Genomic DNA, 20,621 nt, shown 5'->3' with positions numbered 1-20,621 from the left:
GACAGCATTAGGAGATACACCTAATGCTAAATGACGAGTTAATGGGTGCAGGAAATCAACATGGCACATGGATACATATGTAACAAACCTGCACATTGTGCACATGTACCCTAAAACCCTAAAGTATAATAAAAAAAAAAAAAAGAAAAAAAATATATATATATACCTCAGAGGGCGGCTCAGAAGACCAATGAGATTGAAACCCAGTAAAGTACACTGCAAACTGTAAAGCACATTCAGGCGCAGTCTTTTTATCTGCAATGACTCCTGCAGGCTGGCAATCTCTCCGGGAGCCCCCTCCACCTAGAGAGGGGGAGAGGGAGCACCAAGATGATCGCCCTCTTCCTCACAGGGTGTGGCATCCTCAAGGGAACCTTGTTGCGACACTTTGCCGAAGGCTTACCCTACCTTTGTTTTTATCCATGTAACTTTGATTTCCTATTCAATCCATCCTATTAAAGCTACTCTCCTATTTCCCATAAGAAAAAAAAAAAAAAAAAAAAAAGAAATTCTAAATGAGCTTCCCTCTCAGTACTGAACAATGGTAGCCAAAATCTATATGTAACATCAAAACAGTTCCATGTTTCCCATGGAACTGGACAATAATCCTGCCTAGCCTACATTTAGAAGAAAAGGATATTACCTAGCTTTCTGATCTATTGGGGAAAATAGATCAAAATCTTTCTCAGTAACTATTTCAACACATAACAAATACCTAAAGTGGCTTATTATTGTCACAAATCTAATTTTAATACTAAGCCAATCTCCTTATATTCCGGCCTTAAAACTTACTGAGAGCAGGCCAGACGCAGTGGCTCACGCCTGTAATCCCAGCACTTTGGGAGGCCAAAGCGGATGGATCACCTGAGGTGAGGAATTCGAGACCAGCTGAACCAACATGGTGAAATCCCATCTCTACTAAAAAATAACAAAAATTAGCCAGGCATGGTGGCAGGCGCCTATAATCTCAGCTACTTGGGAGGCTGAGGCAGGAGAATTGCTGGAACCCGGAAGGCAGAGGTTGCAGTGAGTGAGCCGAGATTGTGTCACCGCACTCCAGCCCTGGCCGACAACAGCAAGATTCCTTCTCAAAAAAAACTTACTGAGAACAAACCAAGAGGAAATTACACTGAAAGACCAATCCTTGTGTTTCATTATATAATGAAAGAAACAAGTGAAGAAAGTTAGAAAAATTATACAACTACCTGTTAGCACATATTCATGCCTTAGTGATTTGATAAGTATGTATCACAAGCTAGGAGTTAATACAGGGTGGCCCACTTTATTTATTTATTTATTTTTTTTTTTTATTTTTTTTTTTTTTTGAGACGGAGTCTTGCTTTGTTGCCAGGCTAGAGTGCAGTGGCACGATCTCGGCTCACTGCAACCTCCGCTTCCCGGGTTCAAGCAATTCTCCTGCCTCAGCCTCCCGAGTAGCTGGGACCACAGGCCTGCACAACCACGCCTAGCTAATTTTTACATTTTTAGTAGAGATTGAGTTTCACCATGTTGGCCAGGATGATCTCGATCTCCTGACCTTGTGATCCGCCCACCTCAGCCTCCCAAAGTGCTGGGATTACAAGCATGAGCCACCGTGCCCAGCTGTGGCCCGCTTTTAAAACAACCTATTTATAACAAAGGTCTCTCTCTCTCGGGACTGTCAAGAGAGTTAAAGAAAATGCCTCCTGTACCAAACACTTTTATTTAGCCAGGCATTGCAGACCAATGAAATTGCAAACCGGAAACCTTCATCTTGGCCCCACTCTATGAATCATTTGAATACATGCAAATCAATAAGATTTCCTGATTCTCATACCCCCTTGTCAGTATAATGAAATTAGTACCTGTCCCCCCACCACCCTATATAAAAGTCCTAAAAGATAAAGAACAAAATCTAAATATTGTAATGTACTATATGCTTCCTGGAAAAAAAATTGTTAATGTCTTAGGTAAGAAAAATACACAAAATACTCCTTAGGGTAGAATATTTGTAAAGCAGACTTAGACTACTACAAGCTAAAAAACTCTTAAATTCTTATGAGTTTCAAACATAACACTCACCACAGTAGAAAGGGGAAAGATAACCTACCCCATGTTCCCATCCATTAGAAGAATCGTGTTGTATATGTGAGAAAATATGAAGAGAAAGAGAATTGTGCTGAAAAACATTGTCATCCATGACCCATGATCTTCTCGAAACATTTTTAATCGGAGCAACTGACCTGAAATACAAATATTATTAAAAATTAATGTACATTGTAACTCAAAATTCATGGATCTTTGCTTTATTTTAATGAATCTTTTAATGTCTCACTATATTCTGAAGTCTTTGCCATAAGACTGCCTTATGAGTGAAGCCACAATATAATGTTCTTTTTGCTTTTTTGTAAATAAATGATCATAAATAAAGTCAAAGACAATCCTCATATCACATCATCCTACAGTAAATAGTACTAATCCAAGAATCTAGTGTTCAGAGATAGTTCATCATGCTAGCATGAAAACAAGATGAATTACAGCCCTACTTACCTGCTATTTTTTATTTTACAAATATGATTTTGGTTCATAGCAAATGGTAAAGAAGTTGCATGAATCCCATATCATTTCCCTTTTTTTCTATAGATCCATTCCCAATACTGGCCAGATGATAAAACCAAGGCCAGTCTTACTTACAAGGTCTAATTGTTTAAGGTACATGAAAACTTGAAAGAAAAAATTAAGTCTCTGTTATAAAACACGCAGCTTAGCCTCACTCTTAACACACATGCCTCTGTACAAGTACAAACACAAGTGCATATGAGAGGTGACAGTGTATGTGTTAATGAAGCTTGGTGTGGCTCCTAGCAAAACGTAATTTTCACCCTGATGATAAAATTGCATTTATGAAGACAAATGCTAAAGTTAGAGAGAATGTTAAGATGCAAACACTTTAAGGAAGAAACATATATTAAGATGAACACTAAAGTAAAAATTACTAATATCAGAATTTGACCAGAGAAATGTTTTGATTTATAGTAAAGAGAAATGATGGCACCAGTACCCTGAAAGATGAGGAAGGTGAAAAACCTTGGGAGTAAGAAAGAAGTGAGCATAGGTCACCCTGGCTTCTCCCAAGATAAACCGTGTCTATTATACTTACCTCCCTTCCTAAGAATAATAATGGAGATGATGTGCATATAGGAACTACAATTAAAATACAGTAGACCTGAATCTTACAATAAATTTTTTTTTTTTTAGACGGAGTCTTGCTCTGTCACTGGGCTGGAGTGCAGTGGCGTGATCTCAGCTCACCACAACTTTCGCCTCTCGGGTTCAAGTGATTCCCCTGCCTCAGCCTCCCAGGTAGCTGGGATTACAGGCACACGCCACCTTGCCTGGCTAATTTTTTGTATTTTTAGTAGAGGTGGGGTTTCACCGTGTTGGCCAAGATGGTCTCGATCTCCTGACCTCGCGATCTGCCCTCCTCAGCCTCCCAAAGTGCTGAGATTACAGGCGTGAGCCACCATGCCCATCCTAAAATTTCTTACGTCAGAAAATATTCCCTTTTTTAATGATATGTCAGTTATGAAATATATATATGTATTTCTATCTGGAAATTACCTCTCTAGCGACAAATAGTATCTCATATATCTCACTGAGCATAGGAAGAAATAATCTTTTAAGATTTAACTATTGAACTTTTCCTTATATCTCACCTTTATGAAAATAGTACTTTAGATTTCATCTGGAAACCAGGCTAACAGAAACATGATCCTAGCTAAAACTTGAGATGAAGGGTAAAAAAAAAAAAAAAAGAGGGGGGAGGAGATTTGGTTACATCATGCCATGGATTCTTGGCCTATACAAGAGAAGCAAAGGTTAAAACTGAAAGTCAGGGAGAATGTGACTGTATAACTAAAAGAAGAATGTGGAAAACCTTCTACTAAAACAAATGATACTAGCCCCACAAATTATAAGATCATAGAACCTGCTGATTAATTTAAGCAATAATTATGAAAAACCAGGGATTTTCAAGCCTCCACACAACATACTGACAAGAATATTATAAAAATATATTAACCACAGAATGCTTGAGAGTAAAACCACATGCTACAAATATTTTACACTATAAAGAATATTTATTCATTCATTGAACAAATATTTAATGTGTGCCTATTACATGCCAGACACAGTTCTAGGTGCTGGAGATTTAACTGTAAGCAATGCAGGACAGTGCTTGAAGTCAATTATCATTTGAGTATTTAATGGAATTGTGACCTTACTTTGGACTCATGGGCTCTCTTTGTTCAGGGGTCCTTTTGCTGCAACTCCTTTCAGCTTTAGACCAAGACCTATTTATTTAATTCAGCAGTTGATAATGCAGCACTTCAAAGACTGGCAATTAGAGTTCCTTTAAGATTTAAACGTGAATTTCTTTCTTAACATAAGCATATGTCAAACACATTCACTAACAAAGGTACTTTAAGAGTCAAATAATATTGCTGGTGATTTAACAGTGCTTTGCAAATAAAACATTGTGGACTAACTGTACACAGGCAGAAATAATACAAAGTTAGCAAAAAGAGAGATGTGGCAGTACCATTTATGCTGTCATGGCCAAGCTCATCGTCTGCCACTAATTTCAGCCATTAGTGTCATTAGAACAAAATGGCAGGTTAACATGACTTGAAATTCATTTGAAGAGAACAATAAAAGTGCTGCAAAATATTAAGTCCAGAATTAGTATGACCCAAGTGTTGAGGCAAATTGTACTATAAAAATTTCCCATAAGCTACTTAAAGGTTAACTCTGTAAGTAATCCTCAAATGTTAGAAACATATACACATGGACTGCCTCAGCTTACTGTTCTCACAAAGGACTTCAGTGCTGAGTCAAATCATATCATAAAAATTTCCCATAAGCTACTTAAACATTAACTCAATAAGTAACCGTCAAATGTTAGAAACATATACACATAGACTGCCCTCAGCTTACCGTTCTCATGAAGGACTTCTCCCATGTAATGTAATCAGACCAAGAACCTTGGAACTGCCTGAGGATGTCAGATGGAAATACACTGTCTCTGTCCTTTAGGGTGACTATATAGGTGGTTTGCCTGGGACAGTAGTGGTTTATAATTGTTGTCCTGGCATAAGTATTAATAGTAACCCCTTCCTTTCTTAGGTATGCTGGTTTGGAAAATAAATTATGTGCCACTTTTCCTACAGGTCTATAGGTCCCAAAATTCAGAATTTTATGACTTTCTTTTAGAGGAGTTTCAGGAGACAACCAAGTGACAACAATCCTTACAGGCCAACAGAAGTGAAAACATCACTAAGAGGGATACATTTCTGACATGGTCAAACATGATTATTTTAATCACAGATATACTAATATTTGTAAATCTGAATGTGTATTTATGTTATTAATAAGATCCATCTTGGAGTATATAGACTGTCGCCTTCAATACAGTCAAAGAAATTAGAAAATACAGCTTGGAACAATCAAAAGCATCAAGGTGGGACACAAACCTGTATATGTGAAGAAGAAGAGGGTGGGAGGGCACAGGGATTGATGATTATGAATGTTGGCTGAAGTCAGATGAAATGGCGTAGAACTTCAGAATTTTTTCTGGAAATACAGTAGGTTTAGGATCACTAAGATGTCATAAAATTCTAACAAGATTAATGATATAAAAGCATATTTAAAAGTATACATTATGGGCCAGGTGCAGTGGCTCACGCCTGTAATCCCAGCACTTTGGGAGGATGAGGTGGGCGGATCACCTGAGGACAGGAGTTCGAGACCAGCCTGGCTAACATGGTGAAACCCCGTTTCTACTAAAAATACAAAAAAAATTAGCCAGGCATGGTGGTGCATGCCTGTAATCCTAGCTACCTGGGAGGCTGAGGCAGGAGAATCACTTGAACCCAGGAGATGGAGGTTGCAGTGAGCCAAGATCGCACCATTGCACTCCAGCTTGCGCAACAAAAGCAAAACTCCGTCTCGGACAAAAAAAAAAAGTGTATATAAAATGAGCAAACATATGTTGTGGAAAATAGAGGTAGACAACTGTGACAGGGAGAATTATGGAGAAACTACTTGGTTTCTTGGCCTTTTTGCTGCTGTGTTCTCTTCACCAAAAGAATGGAAAGAAGAATTTCCTTTCTACCTCACTGCCAGACTTTTTTAATTGAGAGTTCTAGGTCCCTTTTCTTTAGGAGTGATTTTCACATGGAGCCTGTGCAAAGAAATACACTAAAGAGTCTCAGAGGAGAAGGAGAACTGTTTGTGTTTCCAGGTAGGAGATGTGGGGAGCACTACCTCTGGAAGGTTGTTAAAGCAGGGATCAGATAGACCGAGGGCTTCTGGGTTCATAAAGAATACAAGGATTTAGATGTCCAAGGTGGCAGAGCCTCATTTGGAGATGACTACATGAATGTTGGTCAAGGCCAAGGTATCAAGGGTCATGTTGATACAGTTTGGCCCTGTGTCCCCACCCAAATCTCACCTTGAATTATAATAATTCCCAAGTGTTGTAGGAGGGTCCTGGTGAGAGGTAACTGAATCACGGAGGCGAATCTTTCCTGTGCTGTTCTTGTGGTAGTAAATAAGTCTCACGAGAACTGACGGTTTTATTAATGGGAGTTCCTCTACACAAGCTCTCTCTTGCCTGCTGCCATGCAAGATATGACTTTGCTCCTCCTTTGCCTTCTGCCATGATTGTGAGGCCTTCCCAGCCATGTGGAATTGTGAGTCGATTAAATCTCTTTCCTTTATAAATTACCCAGTCTTAGGTATGTCTTTATTAGCAGCATGAGAACAGACTAATACACATCGCTTTGGAAGTCTGAGTTATCAAACTAAGCTAGTCCCAGGGGAATGGTGCCAGTTAGGGCAGCCACCCACCTCTATTAGGTGCACAACGACCTGAGTAGATCCCAGGCACCTTAGACTGAGTCACTGTGCCAAAGTGGTAGAAGACCATTACTGAAGTAGCAGTAGGAGAAGGGATGGAGAAGTAAAAACAAGCTAAAGGAGTCTTTTCAGTAACTGTAGCCCTGGAACTCCTGTAAAACCTTAGTGATAGAAAAGGTGATTTGAAATATTATTAATATTGTACTCTCTGCTTACCTTGGTAAGCAAAAACTCAGAGTAAGATTTAATTTAGAGGAAAAAGTATGGCATTACACATAAGACTCTGACTAGGAAATATAAAAGGACAAATGAAGGGATTCATTCCTCAAGAGGACTCCAAACTGAAATTAATACTACTGTCCATTAAGTCTTCTACTCTAAAACCTATATATGATTTGGCCCACCCATATATACAAGAAACAAATAGAATCTGCAGTTACTTAAAGGAGTATATTTAGTTTGTTGGAGTCGAAAGATATAATAGTCAAAAAATCAGCACAGCAGGCATTCCACATACCAGTAAGAATATTCCTGTTGCAAATAACAAAAGTTAAAACAAAAACTAAACTTAAACTAGATTAAATTATAAGGATTCTTTATTGGCTTCCTTCTCACATTTTCTTTATTTATTTATTTATTATTTTTTTTTTTTTTGAGACGGAGTCTCACTCTGTCACCCTGACTGGAGTGCAATGGTGCAATCTTGGCTCACTGCAACCTCCACCTCCTGGGCTCAAGTGATTCTCCTGTCTCAGCCTCCCGAGTAGCTGGGATTACAGGCACACACCACCATGCCTGGCTAATTTTTGTATTTTTTAATAGAAATGGGGTTTCACCATGTTGGCCAGGCTGGTCTCAAACTCCTGACCTCAGGCATCCATCCACCTCGGCCTTCCAAATTGCTGGGATTACAGGCGTGAGCCACCATGCCCGGCCCTTTTCACATTTTCCATCTTTTTTTCTCATGTCTGTTCTCTAAACAAAATTTTTGTAGATCTAGTTTAACTAAAGGAATAGAATGACTTCAAGCAAAGCCTGATCGAGCACTCAGATAATATTATCAAGGCTTGATTAATCTCTATTTCCCAGCTCCATTTCCTCAGTGTGGCGTCTCATCCTAGCAGGCTCCCACTACTTTCTCCCCCAAGACACACGCACACACCCTTTGTTGTCCCAAGATGACCATAACAACCTGAGGGCTGCTTCTTCATTGTTGTCCATGGATGAAAAGATAACGCTTTTGCCCTAGCACTTCTAGAGAAAATTATGAGATTCATTCTATTCGGGCTCATTTGGGTCCTGAACCAATTACCCTAGCCAGAGTTATGAAAAGCAATTTAACTAAGCCTTAGGATTAGCTAAACCTATGCCACCTGCTCCACTCCTACAGCCAGATGAAATTAGTTCCCTAGCATCACCTTGACCCCAAATGCAACTTAAGTTTGGCAAACATGGTATTGAAGAGGGGAGAGCCACAAACAAAAGGCCTCTGGGTCCTTGAATCACTGATTGGAACACAGGTGCCTGCCATGTTTTGGACTTTATGTGAATGAGAAATTCAACTGGTCTGCAGTCATTATACATTTTGGAGATTTGTATTACTGCAGCTACCATTATGTTACTGGATCAAAGAAGACTGATGGAAAGAGGCCCATAGAAGGCAACAAAAAAATGGCGTTTAAATGGCCCACCTGAAGTCTTTATTTCCTTTATCTTTCTTCCTAGTTCTCAGAATAACACATAATAAAATATTTTTACTGAATGAAATACTGGTGGGAAGATTCTAGAAAGAAAATTAAGACCTACACTCAAGTCCTCCAAAAGAAAAATTCTACAAGTAAAATATGAAGAAAACACATCTTGCTGGCAATGATGTATTCTTACCTCTCAGACTGCTCAACCTCAGAAGTCCTAATGAGATATAGCAGGAGTGGGATGCAGCTCCTTCTCCACATATTTTCTCTTTTTTCTTCTCTTGTCCCACTGATCACAAAACCCACACCACTACCTTGCTGATGCTATACCTGCTAACCTAGAGGCTTTAGTCATACAAAGAAAATAGCCATTCTATATCTTTCTTCTGTGCTCTCGTAATGTTTAACCAGGCCTTTTACTTAAAGAATTCCAGAAACTGGCCGTAGGAGATCCAAATATCCAACCAAGGTTGTGGGGTGTCCCACCTTGAGAAGGAAGGCTAAACAGCTGATTTATAGCCTTGTTGCTCCCAGCCAGACCACTAGGTGGCCCATTACCTCAAACCATCACAACCAGATACGCTGTCCTGCATGCCCCAGCCCTCACATGCTCTACCCAGCCCAGGGTGCACACCCTCCCCCTGATGTCAGTTCCTGCACATGCCTAATAAAAAATCCCTACGGGCTCTTTTCAGGGAGCCAGCCAGAGAATTCTTTTACCTGCACTGTCTCCCTTGAGCTTGAGCACAATCCCCAAAATAAAGCCTTGTCTGGCTAATCTACTAGGCCTTATGTAAATTTCTATTACACAGGAGCCTAAAAGCGTGTGGTCTGTAACACTGAGACTCAAAGATTTGTATACTTTTTGTCTACTATATGTGTGCTACACTTGTCTATAAACTGTAGCACAGTAGAGACCAGATTGATCTTCTTTACCACTATGTCCCCATGGCATAGTACCTGGCACACAGTATGTCTTAAGTTATTTGTCCAATGGATTAAAAAAAAAGGCTATATAAATAAATGAACAAATAATATTCCACTGCATGGAATGCTATCTTTCTACATCTAGGTCCTATTATACTTGCCCTCTGAGCCCTTCAGTTCTTTAAGCTGCTCTCCTCCCCAACTTTCTCCCCATCTATAAGCCACCTCCTAAATTCTGTTCCCTCCTATTTGGCAAGAGGCTCCTGCTTCCTTATCAGCCTTTTCATCAACACCACATACATTTCTGTATACCCTATATTTGTCTTACACATCCCCAGCAAACACCCAACTCTGATGTACAGCTACAGTTTGTTTTCTCCAATTTTGACTACTGTGGAAAAAAGTTGCACAACACAGTTGAGAAGCCACTACATAATCATGATCCAGAGTTTAGTTGCTATCACAGCACTGCACATTAATGCATCAATGCTTTTCCCTGTCCTTGTCAATTCTCTTTCCTGTTCTTCTTAATATCTATTTCAAATTTCATCTCAAAGCTTCCATTGAGCCTTTTTCACTCTTAGAATATGACTTTGGTCTCAAGCTCAGGAAGACATCCTTGTCATCAAACATTATTTTCCCTCAACTTCCTACCTGCTCACATTCATCTACTTATGTACCTTCGTGACTATCCTAACTTCCTTGCCTTATTCCTCAAAGGATGGAGTACTCCTCCCAAAGAAGACCCTACCTGTGCCTTTTTAAGACCACACCCCTTCCTCTCCTGGGGGACTTGGTCCAGCCATCCTTTCGCTCCTTTGTATATCTGATGTCTCCCTCTCTCCTCATTCTTTTTTCTCTACCTCTGAGGCCTCTTAAGTTGATCCTAAAATTAATGTCCTTGAACTTCCACCCACTCTGCTTGTTTTTGCATCTAGACTTCAAGAAAGAGTAATCTTTATCACACCCACTCACCGAGATCTTACTTGCCATGCAAACATTCCACTGAAATTGCTCTGGCAAATGCAATGACCTCCACCACTCCCAAATCCAGAATAAATATACTGGTCTTTAACTTGCAAGACATCCTGGCTGCATCTGACCTAACAGTTGTTCTCCGTCTCTTTTGACACTACTTCCTTGGGTTCCCTAACACCAAATATGCCATTCTTTTTATATTTTCCTGATTTTTCTCAGTCACCATTTTAGGCATCCCTTCTTCCAATTATCCCATAAATAAGGATGTGCCATGGTCTGTCCTCAGTCCTTGTCTTCATCATATCACTATATGATCTCATCCTCTCCCATGCTTTCAACATCCCATATCTCCAGTAGAAACTTTTCCTCCTGAGCTTCACACTGGAAGTCAGCTGCCCACTATAGTCCTAGATATCCTACCAGCAAATCAAACTCAGTATACAAAAACAAAGCCAAAATCCCTACCCTCTGCCCCAACATACAGTATGCCTCTATTTGCAACTTGACCCACCCCATCCCTAAATCTACTCCTACACACCTTCCATTTCAATCAATTGCCCTATCATTTTATGTCCTTACATCCAAACTCTTCTCTCATAATTTAGGTTCTCACTGTCTCTTGATAAGACCTATTGCAATGCCCTCTTAACTCACTGTGTCTTACTCCAACCTTTTCCATCTCAAATCCATCCACCACAGAGCCAAGAGATCTGACTAAAATCATATGTGGTCAAATCAAGTCACTCCTTCACTTAAAAAAAACTTCCAATAATCACAATTCTCCCGTAATATAAAATCCAAGCTCCCTAACATGGTATACAAGGCATGAATTAATTTGACCCATACTTTCCTCTCCTCCCTCACCACTCCCATCCTTTCACTCTGTTTCCATCAACACTAAGCAGGTTGCATCTTCTATGCTCATGCTGAACCCTCTGCCTGGGATAACCTTCCTTCCTTCTCCATAACTCAACTAACTGCTCTACTTCCTATAAAGCCTAGAATACAGGTCAGAAATGATCTCCTCTGGGAAGTTGTCTTCTTTGTTAATATTTTATATCTGGGATTATAGAAAGAGCTTATGGGATGGATTCTCTCAGGAGGTATTAACTTCCTTTCAGTGCAGACAAGGAGAAACGGCCCTTGCCAAGCATAGTTTAAAGGGCTGGATTATATGACTTTGAAGATCCAGTCCAATTCTGGGATTTATGATTTGCTTTGTCAGTGAGAGATTAGCTCAAAATCTGCTATATATGTTATCCTTACCCACTAAAAGAAAAAGTATTCCTCCTTATATTTTATCTCTCAATGTATGCTTCTCTAATATATAAAATGAACCTGAAGTAAGACACTGATAACATTCTTTAAAGGCCAACTTAATATTTAACATTTTAAATATTAGAATACTTGACAATAAATGTAATCCCTATTTCTTATGGCTGGAAAAAGAGAATAAAAGATAAAATGAAATTTGATCACGGCAGTTGAAAATTAATTGAAATTCACTTCCAGTCAGACTAAAATAAGTATATTAAGAATTCATCACAAACGTGTAAATTTATAGTTTATAAAAACGTGATATGACTATTTTTGTTTAAATTCACTAACTAAAAACTGGTAACAGAAGCCTGGGCAACATGGCAAAACTCCGTCTCTAATACAAAAAAATTAGCCAGGCATGGTGGAGCACCTGTAGTCCCAGCTACTCCAGAGGTTGAGATGGGACAATCGACTGAGCCCAAGGAGGTTGAGGCTGCAGTGAGCCACGATCATGCCACTGCATTCCAGCCTGGGTGACAGAGTGAGACCTTGCCTCAAACAAAAAAATAAAAAATAAAAAAATAAAAAATGGTAACAGAATAAAAATAACTAAAATATGAGAATTATTCCATGAATGGGACATCAACAAAGTTATCTAACAAACTACACCAGAGTATCATTATGGCAGTTAGGATGGTATAGTTAGACAAACATGGCTTTATATAATAAATGTAAGATCAAAAAACTTTAAGAGTACCATTACACTAATATTGAGATCAAATCTTATTTCAGGGTACAAAGAGAATTTAAAAACATTGAGCAGATGGTTATCATCTATTATTAGGAATAGGAGCATACTCAAGAAATGTCAGCTATTCGCTGAATTTGACAGAATATCAAACACTGAATATTGAGATACAATCTCATATAATACTAACAAAGATTACAATGTGAAATTCAAAAGAGGTTCTACAAAAAAAGGAAAATAAAAGCATGGTTAGAAACAGCATGAATGATAGTGTGTTCAGATCTAAAGTTTAATGTCAATTTAACTAAAGTTAATGTCCATTTCAAAAGTGTGTATATTAAAATAAATGTTTAGTAAAATTACTAAATAAACACATGTTGACATAAATTAGTCTCAGTAACACAGTAATAAACCTTCCATTTGAGAGAGTCTGAATATTATATTTTACTATTACTATTTGGCTCTTTCCATTAAACTATCCTCAAGTTTAACTAAATCAAATTGCTTATTGCTCAACATGAAAAAACATGACTCCAAGAGGAAATAAAGGTATTCATTTATTAGAATGTATTAGTTTTCCTTTTAAGGAAAAGTTAGCCATCAAATAAAAAGAATGCTAAATTAATACTACATATTACCCTGTAGCCCAAGATAAAATTTATCAGCACACTTAATTTATGCATACATATATTATGTTCTCTAATTTTGATGGAATCAATTTGGCCTATATTTTACTACTAAGTGAAATTATATCAAATAGCATTTTTAAGGTCAAAATCCATCAAATATCAGCAATTTGATATCACTTAACCTAATACGACATAACTAGCTATGACAGGTTTAAAATAATTATTTTAGAAACATTATTTCAACATTTAATAATCAAAATTCTTTGAATCTATTTTTATAATTCAAGTAAAAGTAAACAAAATATTTTCTGAACCATTAGAGATTGTCACTATTGAAATTCTGGGCCAGGAGCGGTGGCTCGCTCCTGCAATCCCAGCACTTTGGGAGGCTGAAGCGGGCGGATCACAAGGTCAAGAGTTTGAGACCATCCTGGCCAACATGGTGAAACCCCATCTCTACTAAAAATACAAAAATTAGCTGGGCGTGGTGGCACGCACCTGTACTCCCAGCTACTTGGGAGGCTAAGGCAGAAGAATGGCTTGAACTCAGGAGGCAGAGGTTGCAGCGAGCTGAGATCACACCACTGAACCCCACCCTGGCGACAGGGTGAGACTCCATCTCAAAAAAAAAAAAGAAATTCTGTATTTTGAAATGGGCAATGAGATAGAAAGTATAGTTCCCAATTGTTAAAAATTAATATTACTGGCCGGGCACGGTGGCTCATGCCTGTAATCCCAGCACTTTGGGAGGCCAAGGCAGGTGGATCATGAGGTCAGGAGATCGAGACCATCCTGGCTAACACGGTGAAACCCCGTCTCTCCTAAAAATACAAAAAAATTAGCCAGGTGAGGTAGTGGGCGCCTGTAGTCCCAGCTACTCGGGAGGCTGAGGCAGGAGAATGGCATGAACCCCAAGGGGTGGAGCCTGCAGTGAGCCGAGATCACGCCACTGCACTCCAACCTGGGCAACAGCAAGACTCCGTCTCAAAAAAAAAAAAAAAAAAAAAAAATTAATATTACTACCATTATTAAATTCTTACATCTTCATCATTATACTGATACCAATATTAAAAAACAAGAATACTTAACAATTTTAAAATAAGTTTTAACTTCAGGCATTATACTAATGCAATTAAGAAGGAAAAGTCAAATTGTCAAGAATAATCCCCTGCAGGCTGATTTCCATGGTCTTAAGCAATCTTGATCAATCACAAAGGGTGGATGCCAAGGCCAAGATTCTGCCATGTCATCCACATTTACAGTATTCCTATTATTTGTACCTATGCATTCAGATCTCTCTGACTCTCCCTTTTATCCTGAATTTGATTTTCATTCATGACTTTCCACAAGTCCTCTAAGTCTTGCAGACTGGTGTCTTGTACTTGCAAATGTGCTATTGTCTCTATGCATTCCATTTATAGATTTACTAAAATATATTAATAATTCATAAGATACAAGTTTAAATGACAGATTAGGAGTATCATAGGTGTTAATTATAAGTTTCTATGCTTTTTAATCCCCTAGTAATATCCAAGAATAATGTATTTCAACTCCTTTGATTAATAAATGAGAAAGCTGAGGTGTAAGTGGTTCAAATAACCCACCAATAATCACACAACAGTTTGAAGGCAGAGTCCAGGACTCTTTTGATGTACTTTAAGGTGAGTTAGGACAAATCTATCAATCATTATTTCTTTTAAGCCAAGCGTAAAGATCTTTCGGACAATTCTCCAATAACTATCCAAGCCCAAGTTAAAGTAGAATCAAAAGAACAGGATGCAGGAATCACTTTGGTGATCACCAACAAAAAGGGTATTTGAAAGGTGTTCAAACAAAAAGTATCCAGTTCTGAAAAAAAAAATCTTATTTAATGAAATCAGAGCAAAGTAAATCTGACTACCAAATTATTTTTATTAAAAATCTAAGTTATTTTATATAAATTCTTATATGAGGTAGTCTTTTTCTCTATTTTATCTAGACTCCAAAGATTTAAAAAATCTAGAAATAAATAATTTTAAACACCATAGGCTTTTGTATTAATGATAGTAACTCATATGGCAAATTCTTAATTCTAACTATGCACCTGGCCAGTACTGTGTACTGTAAATATGATGGTAAATAGGGGAAACACAACAAACATAGATTTCCATGCATATCAAAAGGGCTAGAGGCAAGAAGAGTCAGCTAAAATTTAAAGAGTACCAGTAAGCAAACTTAAAATCTAGACTTACTTTCAGACCAAGCGCCCATAAAAACGCTGAGAAAAAAAAATAAAAGTGTAAGCTCAAGGACACTGCAAGGTGGAGATTCCAAGCCTGGGCCTCCCAGAATAAATCAGGACCCTTCAAAGAATGTAAAGTTGTCCTTAAACTGTTGTATCTCTTGGATTCCAAATTTGGCAAATGTGAATACTCTCTAGAGAAAAACAAGCTTTATTTAAATCCTCAGAATTTAGATAGATTATATTATTAAAATATGAGTTCAAAATAAAAATTCACTAAACTCAAAAAGAAGTGCTACCATGAGTGAGAGTTGATAGAAATAGCAAATAAAACTTTAGACAATACAAGAACTTTAAATATTGAAATTACCAAATGTAAAATATTTGAAATCTGCTATGTCTCAATTTAACACACAGGCATTTGTCCACCCTCTGAAACATATGGAACATAGTTATAATTTTTGATATCATTGTTACTAACTATATCAACAGTATCATTTCTGGGCTCTTCTTTTGACTTATTTTTCTTCTGGATTATGGGTCATATTTTACTGCATCTTTGTGTGTCTAGTAATTTTTTATTGGATGCCAGACATTGTGAATTTTTGCCTTCTTGGGTGCAGGATATTTTTGTATGCCTGTAAGTACTCTTGAGTTTTGTTCTTGGATGCATTTAAATTACTTGGAAATAGTTTGATGCTACTGAATATTTCTATTAAACTTTATTAGGCAGCAGGAGCCCTCAGGGTTAATTTTGCCCCACTTCCACCATTCTGACTACTCTACCTGATAGTAAATAAATGACAAGGTTTTGTGTTTTTGCCTTGTAGGGACACAAACTACTCTTAGTCCTGTGCGAGCTCTAAGAATTTTTCCTGTGTTCCTTCTGAGCGATACTTTTCCCAGCTTGGGGTGGTTTCTCACATCCCTGTGGTGATCATTACTCAGTGAAGAGTCAAGAGGCATCTTCAGATCTCCAGGGTTATTCCTCTGTGCTCTCTTTCTCACTCTGGTACTCTGCCATATGATACAGCTGTTTTGGCCTCCCCACACACCCAGTTCTATCTCCTCTATTCAGGAAGACCCTAGCCTCTGCCTGATTTCCTCCTTCCTGCAATGAGGCCAAAAAACTCTCCAGGAAGTAAGCTGTAGTAACTGCAGGGCTTATTTATCTTAAAAGACAAAAAAGATCTTAAAATCAGATAATAATAAAGACAGATTATTTGAAAGGAACAACAATTATACTGATTTCTTCCCAACAGCAACAATGGATGTCATAAGACAGTGCCTCAAACTGCTAAGAGGAAGTAACTATCAACCTATAGCTGTGTACCTAGCAAGTGTATTTATCATAATGAAGGCCACTGTTTGAAGGCATCAAAAAGCAAGCAAGGCAGGCTAGACTTGAAAGGCCAAGACCACTAAGGAAAGAAAATGCACTTAGATGCACCAAATTTATTGCATCTTTTTCCCCTTGGGAGATTTGCTGATTTTCAGTGTTATAGAGACCATATGGAAAACTGTGGCTTAGAGCTTGAGGCAGTGTCACTGGGCCAGAGATAAAAATTGAAATTCATATCTACAAATGCAATCAGGACATGAGGGACCAAAATACCAGAAAAAAAGGAAACTCAGAAAGTGACCCAAAATTCTAACACAATTTCCCATAGATCATTTGCTGACACCTGCTAAACTATGTAGGCGAGAGGTAAGATCAAGCACAGAACTGCTGATAAGCAAAAAAAAAAATAGCATAAATTTTAGTCTCATGATGCTGAGTAAACAAAAATTACAATTCAGGGAACATCAAAGTAGAAGAATTCTGGGCAGAGTTCAGGCTTTAGGATGTGATATATGAAAGGCAATATCGGGGTGGTGGAGCCAAGATGGCCGAATAGAAAGAGCTCCGGTCTCCAGCTCCAAGCCCCAGTAAAACAGAAGACGGATGATTTCTGCATTTCTGCTTGAGGTACCGGTTTCATCTCACTAGGGAGTGCCTAACAGTGGGTGCAGGACAGTCGATGAAGCGCACTGTGCGCAAGCCAAAGCAGGGCGAGGCATTGCCTCACTCGGGAAGTGCAAGGGGTCAGGGAGTTCCCTTTCATAGTCAAAGAAAGGGGAAACAGACGGCACCTGGAATATCGGGTCAGTCCCATCCTAATACTGCGCTTTTCCAACGGGCCTGGAAAACGGCACACTAGGAGATTGTGTCCCGCACCTGGCTTGGAGGGTCCTATGCCCCCGGAGTCTCGCTGATTGCTAGCACAGCAGTCTGAGATCAAGCTGCAAGGCGGCAGCGAGGCTGGGGTAGGGGCGCCTGCCATTGCCCAGGCTTGCTTAGGTAAACAAAGCAGCCAGGAAGCTCGAACTGGGTGGAGCCCACCACAGCTCAAAGAGGCCTGCCTGCCTCTGTAGGCTCCACCTCTGGGGGCAGGGCACAGACAAACAAAAACTCAGCAAGAACCTTCACAGACTTAAATGTCCCTGTCTGACTGACAGCTTTGAAGAGAGTAGCCCAGCACGCAGCTGGAGATCTGAGAACGGACAGACTGCCTCCTAAAGTGGGTCCCTCACCCCTGCGCAGCCTAACTGGGAGGCACCCCCCCAGTAGGGACAGACTGACACCTCATTCAGCCGGGTACTCCTCTGAGACAAAACTTTCAGAGGAACTATCAGACAGCTGAATTTGTGGTCTCACGAAAATCTGCTGTTCTGCAGCCACCGCTGCTGACACCCAGCCAAACAGGGTCTGGAGTGGACCTCTAGTAAACTCCAACAGACCTGCAGCTGCGAGTCCTGTCTGGTAGAAGGAAAACTAACAAACAGAAAGGACATCCACACCAAAAACCCATCTGTACACCACCATCATCAAAGACAAAAAGTAGATAAAACCACAAAGATGGGGAAAAAACAGAGCAAAAAAACTGGAAACTCTAAAAAACAGAGCACCTCTCCTCCTCCAAAGGAACGCAGTTCCTCACCAGCAACGGAACAAAGCTGGATGGAGGATGACGTTGACGAGTTGAGAGAAGAAGGCTTCAGACGATCAAACTACTCTGAGCTACGAGAGGAAATTCAAAACAATAGCAAAGAAGTTAAAAACTTTGAAAAAAAATTAGAAGAATGGATAACTAGAATAACCAATGGAGAGAAGGGCTTAAAGGAGCTGATGGAGCTGAAAGCCAAGTTTCGAGAACTACGCGAAGATTGCAGAAGCCTCAGTAGCAGATGCGATCAACTGGAAGAAAGGGTATCGCTGATGGAAGATGAAATGAATGAAATAAAGAGAGAAAGGAAGTTTAGAGAAAAAAGAATAAAAAGAAATGAACAAAGCCTCCAAGAAATTTGGGACTATGTGAAAAGACCAAACCTACGTCTGATTGGTGTACCTGAAAATGATGGGGAGAATGGAACCAAGTTGGAAAACACTCTGCAAGATATTATCCAGGAGAACTTCCCCAATCTAGCAACGCAGGCCAGCATTCAGATTCAGGAAATACAGAGAACGCCACAAAGATACTCCTGAGAAGAGCAACTCCAAGACACATAATTGTCAGATTCACCAAAGTTGAAATGAAGGAAAAAATATTAAGGGCAGCCAGAGAGAAAGATCGGGTTACCCACAAAGGGAAGCCCATCAGACTCACAGCTGATCTCTCAGCAGAAACTCTACAAGCCAGAAGAGAGTGGGGGCCAATATTCAACATTCTTAAAGAAAAGAATTTTCAACCCAGAATTTCCTATCCCGCCAAAATAAGCTTCTTAAGTGAAGGAGAAATAAAATACTTTACAGACAAGCAAACGCTGAGTGATTTTGTCACCACCAGGCCTGCCCTAAAAGAGCTCCTGAAGGAAGCACTAAACATGGAAAGGATCAACCGGTACCAGCCACTGCAAAAACACGCCAAATTGTAAAGACCATCGAGGCTAGGAAGAAACTATAGCAACTAACGAGCAAAATAACCAACTAACATCATAATGACAGGATCAGATTCACACATAACAATATTAACGTTTAATGTAAATGGGCTAAATGCTCCAATCAAAAGACACAGACTGGCAAACTGGATAAGGAGTCAGGACCCATCAGTGTGCTGTATTCAGGAAACCCATCTCACGTGCAGAGACACACATAGACTCAAAATAAAGGGATGGAGGAAGATCTATCAAGCAACTGGAAAACAAAAAAAGGCAGGGGTTGCAATCCTAGTCTCTGATAAAATAGACTTTAAACCAACAAAGATCAAAAGAGACAAAGAAGGCCATTACATAATGGTAAAGGGATCAATTCAACAAGAAGAGCTAACTATCCTAAATATATATGCACCCAACACAGGAGCACCCAGATTCATAAAGCAAGTCCTCAGTGACCTACAAAGGGACTTAAACTCCCACACAATAATAATGGGAGATTTTAACACCCCACTGTCAGCATTAGACAGCTCAACGAGACAGAAAGTTAACAAGGATATCCAGGAATTGAACTCAGCTCTACATAAAGTGGACCTAATAGACATCTACAGAACTCTCCACCCCAAGTCAACAGAATATACATTTTTTTCAGCACCACACCACACCTATTCCAAAATTGACCACATAGTTGGAAGTAAAGCTCTCCTCAGCAAATGTAAAAGAACAGAAATTATAACAAACTGTCTCTCAGACCACAGTGCAATCAAACTAGAACTCAGGATTAAGAAACTCACTCAAAACCGCTCAACTACATGGAAACTGAACAACCTGCTCCTGAATGACTATTGGGTACATAATGAAATGAAGGCAGAAATAAAGATGTTCTTTGAAACCAACGAGAACAAAGACACAACATACCAGAATCTCTGGGACACATTCAAAGCAGTGTGTAGAGAGAAATTTATAGCACTAAATGCCCACAAGAGAAAGCAGGAAAGATCCAAAATTGACACCCTAACATCACAATTAAAAGAACTAGAAAAGCAAGAGCAAACACATTCAAAAGCTAGAAGAAGGCTAGAAATAACTAAAATCAGAGCAGAACTGAAGGAAATAGAGACACAAAAAACCCTTCAAAAAATTAATGAATCCAGGAGCTGGTTTTTTGAAAAGATCAACAAAATTGATGGACCGCTAGCAAGACTAATAAAGAAGAAAAGAGAGAAGAATCAAATAGATGCAATAAAAAACGAAAAAGGGGATATGACCACTGATCCCATAGAAATACAATCTACCATCAGAGAATACTACAAACACCTCTATGCAAATAAACTAGAAAATCTAGAAGAAATGGA

At 39.1% G+C, this 20,621-nt stretch overlaps 1 protein-coding gene across 8 annotated transcripts in view; it reads right to left on the bottom strand.

Moving 5' to 3' along the window:
• Positions 1-20,621, bottom strand: part of TMEM117 (transmembrane protein 117) — a 610,505-nt gene that overhangs the window by 469,404 nt on the left and 120,480 nt on the right. For 7 of the 8 annotated variants that reach the window (XM_063620186.1, XM_055249767.2, XM_055249766.2 and 4 more), the window contains one exon: positions 2,090-2,222. In XM_063620186.1, coding sequence (XP_063476256.1) covers positions 2,090-2,222 — 133 coding nt within the window. Of the gene's footprint in view, positions 1-2,089; positions 2,223-5,510; positions 5,611-20,621 lie in introns of all 8 variants that reach the window. The other variant, XM_055249769.2, reaches the window with a different exon arrangement.

Source organism: Symphalangus syndactylus, chromosome 17 (assembly GCF_028878055.3).
Source record: "Symphalangus syndactylus isolate Jambi chromosome 17, NHGRI_mSymSyn1-v2.1_pri, whole genome shotgun sequence".
NCBI lineage: Eukaryota > Metazoa > Chordata > Mammalia > Primates > Hylobatidae > Symphalangus > Symphalangus syndactylus.
The sequence above is the reverse complement of the archived record's forward strand: the minus strand, read 5'-3'. Positions and strand labels throughout refer to the sequence as shown.